Raw genomic sequence first — 11,467 nt, forward strand, 5'->3', positions numbered from 1 at the left:
AACGCGTTATCCGATTGCCTTGAAATTTGGCACACAGAAGGGGGGTATAAAGGCGCATCTCTGTACCAACTTTGGCTGGAATACCATAAACAGGCAAAGAGTTATGAGCGATTATGCACGGAAAATAACACCAATATGTTGTCACGCCTACAGGGTAAACCGCGTATGGGAAGAAGCTGAAAATCGGTGGGTGAATAGGTTAACTATTGAACCTCAAACCTTTTGTGGTTTGAAAGAAATCGAGCTAAAAACCAGGAAGATACAGCGAAAAAATCAAACTGTGTAACAATTATGCAATCGAGATTAGCTAATTTTTTTTATTTATTATTATTATTACTAGGACCGGGTCACACATAACCAAGTAAATTTGTTAACATATAAAACAACTTGTATTTGCTTGTCTAACTGTGATCTATAATAAGTATTGTAGGACCTCCATTATCCAAACATTTGTTTCAGTTCAATGTTAAAACCATTCAATTAAGTGAATTTGTTCAAATAAATGAAGACCATTTGTATATATAGAGTGCCAGTTAAATCATTAAGATTTGTTCAGATAAGAGAAGTTGTGTGAATAAATGAAGTCTGTCAGTATATGCACTTTAAGGTAGCCTACCTACTTTGAACCTGTAGCTCTGATGATGTCCAAAATTGTAGATGTAGTGTCAGTTTGTACACCACCAGAGCAAGTCAAAGCTTACAAGCAGGGCTTGTCTCTAATAGAACATACACTTACTCTAATAGAACGTTCAACTAATGAGAGCAGTAACTTCTAAATGACAAGTAATGGAGGGTTAAGATAGTCGAGGTCCTACTGCATCAGCTGATTGTGTCACAATTGCATTGCACTTTATGGTGTCCCTATATCCCTGGTGATGCTATAAACATGTAGTGTCAGTTTGTAATGCCATCGGAGCAATTCTAGACAGATATACCAATTATTCGTCTTGGGTCACACATATACACATGTAAATTCATCAATGTAGTAATCTGTAATTATCTGTATAACTGAAATAAATAGAAGATTTTGTATCACTCTATAGACTCAAGAAATATTCCTTGAGAGTGTATATATTTATGTCACAGTACATGTACTTATATTTTTATTTAACTATGTGTTGAACTGTCCATCGAACTGTATAATTATACCATTTATGTTGAATTATGTAGCAATCATAACGCTGTTTGTGAACTGTTTATCCAGTGCTATACTTGTATACTTACTACACCTGCATCAATGCAATCTAACCATTGAATTATTGATTGTATAGGGTTACGCTTGTATCGGTAGGATTGTGAACTATCAGTCAAGATGCAATTATAAGTTATCACAATATTGAGTCAAGTGGATATGTGTCATGCATACATATAGCTGACATTGATGGACTATAATATATAATACATTTACTCAGACATTGAATGCAGTACTCAATCATAAGGCATTACTTAGTTAACATGATTATGCAGATCTTCAAACGAATTTTTGATATAACTATATTACAGTCTATATGGTTTAACAACAATATAATTATTATACCATGCATGCCAATGCATATAATTTGTTATGAATTCCATTGTGGAAATTGTCAATATCCATTCTGTCTGTTGTACGTGAGATCATCATTGGTAGCTAAAAGCAAATTTCTAAAAGTTAACAAATTCCTTGAAACATTCATACACATGTTGTATATACATACATTTTAAAATGGCCTTAAATTTCTAGAAAATACACATAAGATGGAAGTTCACTAGCTAGCTAAGAGAAGAATGGAACTCTAGTACACAAGTTATATTCATTTACATAACTCGGTCTGGTATATATAGCTGGATGAATAAAGGGCATACACTTTATAAGACTCAAGTTGGATATCTTACTACAGAAATTATAAATTTATGTTACCTATAGCTAGCTAGGTTTGAATTATGGGAGCATGTTCATATTATTTAGCTAACAATATGCATGATTTGCAAAGCATATAAGATTGGTTAGATAAGCTTGTTTGATGGTAAAGTGTACTAAACAAAAGGGTAGTATTGTAATAATTTACAACAAAGTGTCAGTTAATTCTGTGACTGTTCTATTAGAGTAGTGACAGCTCTCTTAGAGTAGATCAGAGCTATCTCCACATCTTAAGCACAAAAATTGAAACAAAAAATTCAACCTTATTTAGCTAGATCACAGTGTTTAGTAAAGTGCATTAATAACTGTTGTCTTCTATTTGTCTGCTGTACGTTTGAATACAGTGTGGTAGAGAATGTCACTACACAAAAATATTAGGCAGGATTGTGGCAGACAACATCACATTAGCGGTATTAGCTAGCTAGTGCTGGCCAACTGCAAGTGCTTTTGCAATGTGCCAAGTGATGCTGTTATAATGGATAATAATAATGGAAAAAAAAAAGTCTGTTACCCCTAGCAACCTAAATTTAACATTATTTGTATGTGTCAATGTCTTAAGTCACTGCTATCCAAGTTTTAAAAGAATAGCATATAAAAATTATAAGTCATGAGATCTGACATTTTGAAGTTGCAATTATCCCATACATTCTCAATGAGAGGGGCGACAGCTTCCCCTTTCTCAGTAATCACACAAGTCATGGGATTCAAAGAATGTCATATCTTAGTTATGACCTATATAGCTACACTATCCATTTATAACTTGGATAGATTATTGTTGACATTCACACCTACATATTATTTAAAATTGAGATAATACATATTTTTGAATTTTTGGTTCTTGCATACATTGGAATACCTCATTGATATAATTGTCCATTGCAGAAGGGGCAACTGTAGGTCTCTCACATAGATATTTACGGGATAATCACAGATTTCAAAATGTCATATCTTATGACACATATATGTTATCCTTTCAAAATTTGGAAAAGTTACTTTAGATGTACAGTGACCAGCATTAAAAGTCTGACAGCAACATGTGCTGTAGCTTTAGGATTATCTAACCTAATTTCAGGGACTTAGACCTAATGACTTGACTTACGACTGATAAGGTGTAACAGAAAAGGGACCAAAATAAGCAAAAAAATCCCTCCAACCCCAGGATTCGAACTGCAGGTCACCCAATGTCTAGTCGGGGCCACACTCAGTCTTCCTCCAGGAGGGATGGATTTTCTTCCTTAAACCTAAAATATTTATTATCAGCACTTTACAGTGACCAGCACTGAAGATCTAAAACTAATTTGAGATTCAGGTTGCTAGGGGCAACAGTTATTTCTATATTTTATAAAGCCTTGTTATGGAATCTGTCTGTTGTCTCAGGCACACTCTTTGTATTGCAGACATGCCAACTCTCACGCATTAGGCGTGAGTCTCACTCTTTGGCTAGTAATCTCACGCTCTCACGCCTAACCTTCTGTTTCTCACTCTATCAGCTTAATTCTCTCGCATTTGTCACGCCTTATCTGCTCCATCATTAGCCCTGTGCTTATTTTTGTACTTTGAGCATGCAGCGACTTTTTTTTTTTTTTTGGTCTTCACTACCAAAAATTCCTGGAGCTGCACTGGAGTCTGGTCCACATTGCTGGTAGTATTTGAGGTCTCACTCCTGAAATTGTTCAGAGGTTGGCATCTCTGGTATTGTCTTGATTGGTTACAAGTCAATAGAATGCATTATCTGATTGTCCGTATGTGAATTACAACGCGAATATACGGAAACGAAGCCCCGTTGCTATGTGAGTGGTGATGACGTCAAACACGCGACAGCAGCTGTTGTGAAGCTGGAAGTATGTGGAACAGAGAGATTAGTCCATGGTGTCTTCACCAAAAAGAGCGTAAACATGAAAAACGCTAGGAATACAATGCTACCACCCTCCAATCGTAAGTTGCTTAGCCCATTCATCTAATTTTATATCCCTAAGATGCATTTCCCTCTTGTTCTCGTGTGTGCGAAATCTCTTGGTCTGGTCTTTCCTGCCAGCTAGGTTAGCTTTGGCTAAAATGGGTTGGGTGGGCCATCCATGGTGGGGAATATATAGTGTGCTTTACTCAACATGTATGGCATGCTCCTGCTGGGAGGGTCTGGGGTAACAGTGGCGGATTCTGGTTGGGGGGTAACCCACCTTCCCCTATACAAGATTGAGATACTCTAATAGAGCAGTCACTCTAATAAAGCAGTCACAGTGTTCATAAGGAATGTAGCTTAACTATGAAGCTATGAATAAGGATCTTATTATACTTTATAGTATATACATGTGGTAAAGGACAGCCACTGTGTTATTTATGTAGTTACTAGTCAAGTTGAATAGTTGTGAGAATGTTGGGTGGGCCATAACCTACTTGGCCACCCCCCCTACCCCCCTCCAGAGCCGAACTTAGTAGGCCTCTGCAAATGAATTCTCTGTTTCCTGTCCTGGACTCTGGTATAATTGCATGTGGGCGGGTGGTCCATTTCTATTATTTCATTATAACATAGGCAGCTTTTCAAGCCATTATTTTCCTGGCACAACCATAAAAAGCTGTATAAAAGCATGTTTTTGTTTGTTCCTTCCTTATTAGGTGCAAAAATAGCACAGACATGGAGTTTGTGCTGAGTCGATAGCACTGCTGACACTGCTTTTACTGAGCCTGTCAGTATGCTAGAATAACTGGAAGAATACAGAATAATGGAATATTTAGAGCTGACAATAACCAGACGCGGGTGGTGGACAAATTCTCTGTATATGCAGTATACAAAAAGTCCCAAGGCTGAAACATGGAACAGACATGTAACTACACACTTGTTGTGTCATATGTGTTCTAGACCAAACGAAGGTCAACTCTCTGCAAAATAATACATCATCATATCACAGTTGCATCAGTTCAATCAGTTTTATCATCATCATATCCAGGGGCATAGCCAGTAAATTATGAAAGGGGGTTTGAATTTGGAAGTGGAAATTCTCCGGGTATTACCCTACAACCAGTTTCTAGACAATAATTATGCATACACAAAATCTGCCCTTATCCCGTTGCATTAGCTGTGTGCACCTATCTAGCTGAAATCTGTACTGCTGTGTAAACAACTATGAACACTAGAGTTCCTTTTGTTGGCAAAGCATTATTTTGAGTACGAACTTTAACATTATTATTGGCTCTGCTCTCAATTTGTCACTAGACTGGCTTGTACTCCAATACATTTGAAACATCATGTGCTTGCCTCATAGCACTAAACATGGCACTAAACATTCACAAATTAGAGGTACTGACTGTTCTGTTCTCACCAACCTTTCCCTGTGACAATCATGTTGGCAAACAGTATAGCATTAACATTATTACTTTGCCAATTATGTTTGCATTATATATGCTTGATGCTTTCAGATGCTAAAATTATGAGACCATGGTATGTACAGTACTTGTATATATCAGTTTCATAAAGCGAATTACTCTAGAATTACACTACTGTAGGATGTCAAATGTAGTCTTATTTCGAATACTTGATTAATGATGCCATGCACAGTACGTACTTATGTGACATTGTATTATGCATGTTTTATTATGGTAAATTGATCTAGGACTTCGGACAGTGAATCCCATGTAATTCTGTTTTGGACAGACTACTGCAAACATGAGACCACGTTATGTACTTCCTGTAGTTGCATTGAATGACATACTTGTGTGACACAGTAGTTCCTCCGTGTAGACCAGGCTGCTGGATGAAAGTAAGTATATACTTTTATTGTGATGTTATATAGTAATTCATTCCAGGAATTGTGCGTCAATGCACGCTGATAGTTAACAAAACTAGTGTGTTAGCTGGAATATGTACTGAAAGAATCTTACCGTAGCACGTACAGGATGTTCTGTGTTACTGCTTTGAATACTGTTTCTATTTTATTGTAATATTATGTAAACTTTAATGAGAAGTAATGATAATTGTACATCAGATATTGCTCAATATGATAGTGTCACATTTGTACATAATTACATAATATCATTGTGTTGGAGTTAAATCTGTAACATAAAAAAGAAAATGTGTAAACACAATAACTACTACTTAATTGCATATTGCTGAGGGTATGATCGAAATTCTGCTTACAATATCACAATATTTTAGCTAAACATCCTTACGTTTCAGATCTTAACAACTCTCTGTAAAAGCAGAATAAAATAATAGCATTGGAGTACATGTGCGATTATAACATACCTTACGTCCCCAACCATTTGCCATCTACAGGAAACAAATGTGACCATTATACATACCTACATAGAGTAGCAAACCGTACCTTTCCCATTCACCTTGCCAAGCCCTGTAGTGTCTACCTCTATAGACAAATTTACAACATCATGCGGCAGATACAAACAATACCAGGTCATACCTTCCTCCCCCTCTAGTCCAACGCCCACCTCTGTATATATGAACAATAATGGTAAAAAATCAACAACTTATACAAAAAGACATACCTCCACTGGCCTCTAGCTCCTCCTCTAGGCCATTGATATCTATGAATGGAAATATCTGAAAGATTTTGGGCAACTTTAAAATTACCTTCTCCATCCTCTACCTCTCTGCCAACTGGAAAATATTACAACAATATAAAAGTACAACGCAAAAACACTACAATACCTTTGTCCCCCTCGCCCTCTACCTCCTCTGCTTCCACCCCTACCTCGTCCCCTACCATAATATGTGACTGGGCCTGCGAGAATAGGGCATGTGGGCACATAAAAATTACCTACTTTTTCAAACTTTGATGTGTGATAACTTTGTATTCTATTATTGTTTGGCCATGAAATGTTCAGCACTTATTGAGCATTTAGTTGGCTTTACAATACAAGTTACAGAATGAAACTATTGTATCCCACTACTGAGATATGGGAAATTATGTCGTGTGGTGTAGTTTGTGCCCACATGCCTATTATCGCAGGCCCAGTCACATATGGCCTGCTTCTAGGCCTTCGTCCACGTCCACTGTGTCACAGTAGTAATAAGTTATTTCCATACTACAGGTATATTTTATACTTACCCCCTTCCCTGTAATTAGGGGCTGCCCCCCTTCCATCTCTCCAATCCCTGTGTGTAGGAGAGCATTGTCTAGGGGTTGGGGACCTGGACCGCGACTGGGAGCGTGAACGCGGCGACTCTAGCCCGGACCCGGCCATCTCCACATTGTTCTGTTCCTCTGCATTACCTGCTTCCCCTGACATGCTGTAGTGAATTCTAGTATAATACCTCGCATATGAAATAAAGTAACTTACTTTAAGTTATCGGTCCTTTGCTAGACTGAAGTATTACCATAGATACCCTAATAAATAGCCAATGATAAATGACTACTGGCATTTGGTTGGCGGAATTCAATGCGCGATTTGCATCACTAATGCGGGTAAGTTCCTCTGCAGCTGACACTGTTTACATTGCTGCTATGTGGAAGTATATATTTGGCATTCTAGCCTAATGACTATGTTTCAAGACACACGGTAGTGTGTCGTGCGGCCCAAGAAGCCGGCGCGCAACCCCGTGAGTATATTGACAGGAAGAAAGAAAACGCAATTTTCGCACCTCCGTAGCTCTGTGCTGCCTTGATGAAACAAGACAAATTTTGCTGTGTACATTCCCTCTAACTTCAGTACTCCACATTCCAAATTTGAGCGAAATCGCTTTAGGCATTCCTGAGATATGCGACTTCAAAAATTGGCTTAGTTTCTTCGTTTTTTTTTTCTTATTTTTCTTCCTCTTTTCGCACACTTACAAAAACTGCTATAAAACGCGAACGCGTTATCCGATTGCCTTGAAATTTGGCACACAGAAGGGGGGTATAAAGGCGCATCTCTGTACCAACTTTGGCTGGAATACCATAAACAGGCAAAGAGTTATGAGCGATTATGCACGAAAAATAACACCAATATGTTGTCACGCCTACAGGGTAAACCGCATATGGGAAGAAGCTGAAAATCGGTGGGTGAATAGGTTAACTATTGAACCTCAAACTTTTTGAGGTTTGAAAGAAATCGAGCTAAAAACCAGGAAGATATAGCGAAAAAATCAACAGTGTGTAACAATTACGCAATCGAGATTAGCTAATTTTTATTATTATTATTATTATTATTATGCTTGCCACGCCTACCAGATAAACCACTTGGGGTAAAGCTTTGAAAATCGCTATACAGATGGAGTTATCATCTTAGAAAGGCTCTTCAATGGTGTAGAAAAATCAGACTTAAAGCCACGGAGTTATAACACGAAATCCAACTTGGTGTAGCAAGTGCGAGATCGAGATACTCTAATAGAGCAGTCATCCTAATAGAGCAGTCACCCTCAACAGAATTCAAGAGATCAGTTAGAAATAAGTAACCTGTATAGAGATCAGTTACAAACAAATCACCCTGTAGAGAGTTCAGCTACAAACAATTCACCCTGTTCAGACATCAGTTAGAAGAAGTTTTCTTGTAGAGAGTTCAGTTACAAACAAATCACCCTGTTGAAAGATCAGCTAGAAGATGTCACCTTATAGATAGTTCAGTTACAAAGAAACCACCATGTAGAGAATTCAGCTACAAACTAGTGACCCTGTAGATACATCAGCTAGAAGAAGTTACCTTGTGGAGAGTTCAGCTACAAAGAAACCATTCTGTAAAGAGCTCAGCTGCAAACAAATCATCTATACAGAATTCAGCTACAAACAAATCACCCTGTAGAGAGATCAGCTAGAAGAAGTTACCTTGTAGATAGTTCAGCTACAAACAAATCATCCTGTAGAGAGATCAGCTAGAAGAAGTTACCTTGTAGATCGTTCAGCTACAAACAATTCACCCTGTAAAGAGATCAGCTAGAAGAAGTTACCTTGTAGAGAGTTCAGCTACAAAGAAACCATCATGTAGAGAATTCAGCCGCAAACAAATCATGTATAGAGAGTTCAGCTACAAACAAATCTCCCTGTAGAGATATCAGCTAGAAGAAGTTTCCTTGTAGAGAGTTCTGCTACAAACAAATCACCCTGTAGAAAGATCAGCTAGAAGAAATCACCTTGTAGAGAGTTCAGCTTCAAAGAAGCAATCAAGTGAGAGTTCAGGTACAAACAAATTGTCCTGTAGAGAGATCAGCTAGAAGAAGTTACCTTGTAGAGAGTTCAGCTACAAAGAAACCATCATGTAGATAGTTCAGGTACAAACAAATCACCCTGTAGAAAGATCAGCTATAGAAGAAATCACCTTGTAGAGAGTTCAGCTACAAAGAAACTATCATGTAGAGAGTTCAACTACAAACAAATCACCCTGTAGAAAGATCAGCTATAGAAGAAATCACCTTGTAGAGAGTTCAGCTACAAAGAAACCATCATGTAGAGAGTTCAGCTACAAACAAATCGGCCTGTAGAGAGATCAGCTAGAAGAAATTACCTTGTAGAGAGTTCAGCTACAAAGAAGCCATCATGTAGAGAGTTCAGCTGCAAACAAATCAACTGTAGAGAGTTAAGCTACAAACAAATCTCCCTGTAGAGAGATCAGCTAGAAGAAGTCACCTTGCAGGGAGTTCAGTTACAAAGAAATAAACCATGTAGAGAGTTCAGCTGCAAACAAATAACCTGTAGAGAGTTCAGCTAGAAACAAGTCACCCTGTAGAGAGATCAGCTAGAAACAAGTCACCTTGTAGAGAGTTCAGCTGGAAGAAGTCACATTGTAGAGCTACAAAGAAACTACCATGTAGAGTTCAGCTGCAAACAAATCACCCTGTAGAGAACTCAGCTACAAACAAATTGCCCTGTAGAAAGATTAGCTAGAAGAAGTTACCTTATAGGGAGTTCAGCTATGAACAGATCACCCTGTAGAGAGTTCAGCTACAAACAAATCACCCTGTAGAGAGTTCAGCTACAAACAAATCACCCTGTAGAGAGTTCAGTTACAAAGAAACCACCATGTAGAGAGTTCAACTGCAAAAAAATCAATCACTCTGTTGAGAGTTCAGCTAGAAGAAGTCACCTTGTAGAGAGTTAAGCTGCAAATAAATCACCCTGTAGAGAATTCAGCTACAAACAAATCACCCTGTAGAAAGATCAGCTAGAAGAAGTTACCTTGTAGAGAGTTCAGCTACAAAGAAACCATCATGTAGAGAGTTCAGCTGCAAACAAATCACCTGTAGAGAGTTAAGCTAGAAACAAGTCACCCTGTAGAGAGTTCAGCTAGAAGAAGTCACATTGTAGAGAGTTCAGCTACAAAGAAACTACCACGTAGAGAGTTCAGCTGCAAACAAATCATCCTGTAGAGAGTTCATCTAGAAGAAGTCACCTTGTAGAGAGTTAAGCTGCAAATAAATCACCCTGTAGAGAATTCAGCTACAAACAAATCACCCTGTAGAAAGATCAGCTAGAAGAAGTTACCTTGTAGAGAGTTCAGCTACAAAGAAACCACCATGTAGAGAGTTCAGCTGCAAACAAATCACCTGTAGAGAGATCAGCTAAAAACAAGTCACCCTGTAGAGAGTTCAGCTAGAAGAACTCACATTGTAGAGAGTTCAGCTACAAAGAAACTACCACGTAGAGAGTTCAGCTGCAAACAAATCATCCTGTAGAGAGTTCAGCTAGAAGAAGTCACCTTTTAGAGAATTCAGCTACAAAGCAACCACCATGTAAAGAGCTCAGCTGCAAAAAACTCAATCACCTTGTAGAAAGATCGGCTAGAAGAAGTTACCTTGTAGAGAGTCCAGCTACAAAGAAACCACCATGTAGAGAGTGCAGCTGCAAACAAATCACCTATAGAGAGTTCAGCTAGAAACAAGTCACCCTGTAGAGAGTTCAGCTAGAAGAAGTCACATTGTAGAGAGTTCAGCTACAATGAAACTCCCATGTAGAGAGTTCAGCTGCAAACAAATCACCCTGTAGAGAACTCAGCTACAAACAAATATGCAGTGTAAAAAGATCAGCTAGAAGAAGTTACCTTGTAGAGAGTTCAGCTACAACGAAACCACCATGTAGAGAGTTCAGCTACAAACAAATCACCTGTAGAGAGTTCAGCTAGAAACAAGTCACCCTGTAGAGAGATCAGCTAGAAACAAGTCACCTTGTAGAGAGTTCAGCTAGAAGAAGTCACGTTGTAGAGAATTCAGCTGCAAAGAAACCACCATTTAGAGAGTTCAGCTGCAAACAAATCACCCAGTAGAAAGTTCAGCTATGAACAGATCACCCTGTTGAGAGTTCAGTTAGAAACAAGGAATCCTGTAGAGAGATCACCTAGAAGTATCGCCTTGTAGAGAGTTCAGCTACAAACAAATCACCTGTATAGAGTTCAGCTACAAACAAATCACCCTGTAGAGAGATCAGCTAGAAGAAGTCACCTTGTAGAGAGTTCAGCTATAAAGAAACCACCATGTAGAGAATTCAGCTGCAAACAAACACCCTGTAGAGAACTCAGCTACAAACAAATCGCCCTGTAGAAAGATCAGCTAGAAGAAGTTACCTTGTAGGGATTTCAGCTACAAACAAATCACCCTGTAGAGAGTTCAGCTACAAAGAAACCATTCTGTAAAGAGCTCAGCTGCAAACA

General features: G+C 38.4%; 1 protein-coding gene across 1 annotated transcript; it reads right to left on the bottom strand.

Moving 5' to 3' along the window:
- Positions 1 to 5,815: 5,815 nt before the first annotated feature.
- LOC136245285 (bromodomain and WD repeat-containing protein 3-like) lies at positions 5,816 to 6,936 on the bottom strand. The gene is made up of 9 exons (XM_066036771.1): positions 6,872 to 6,936; positions 6,561 to 6,611; positions 6,483 to 6,509; positions 6,398 to 6,436; positions 6,313 to 6,342; positions 6,220 to 6,258; positions 6,141 to 6,164; positions 6,065 to 6,085; positions 5,816 to 5,947 (listed from the first exon to the last, which is right to left on the bottom strand). Exons 1-9 carry the CDS (start codon positions 6,934 to 6,936, stop codon positions 5,902 to 5,904), a joined length of 342 nt encoding a protein of 113 aa, XP_065892843.1. The 3' UTR covers positions 5,816 to 5,901.
- Between the last annotated feature and the right edge of the window lie 4,531 nt (positions 6,937 to 11,467).

This window comes from Dysidea avara, chromosome 15 (assembly GCF_963678975.1).
Source record: "Dysidea avara chromosome 15, odDysAvar1.4, whole genome shotgun sequence".
In the NCBI taxonomy this organism is placed as follows: Eukaryota; Metazoa; Porifera; class Demospongiae; order Dictyoceratida; family Dysideidae; genus Dysidea; species Dysidea avara.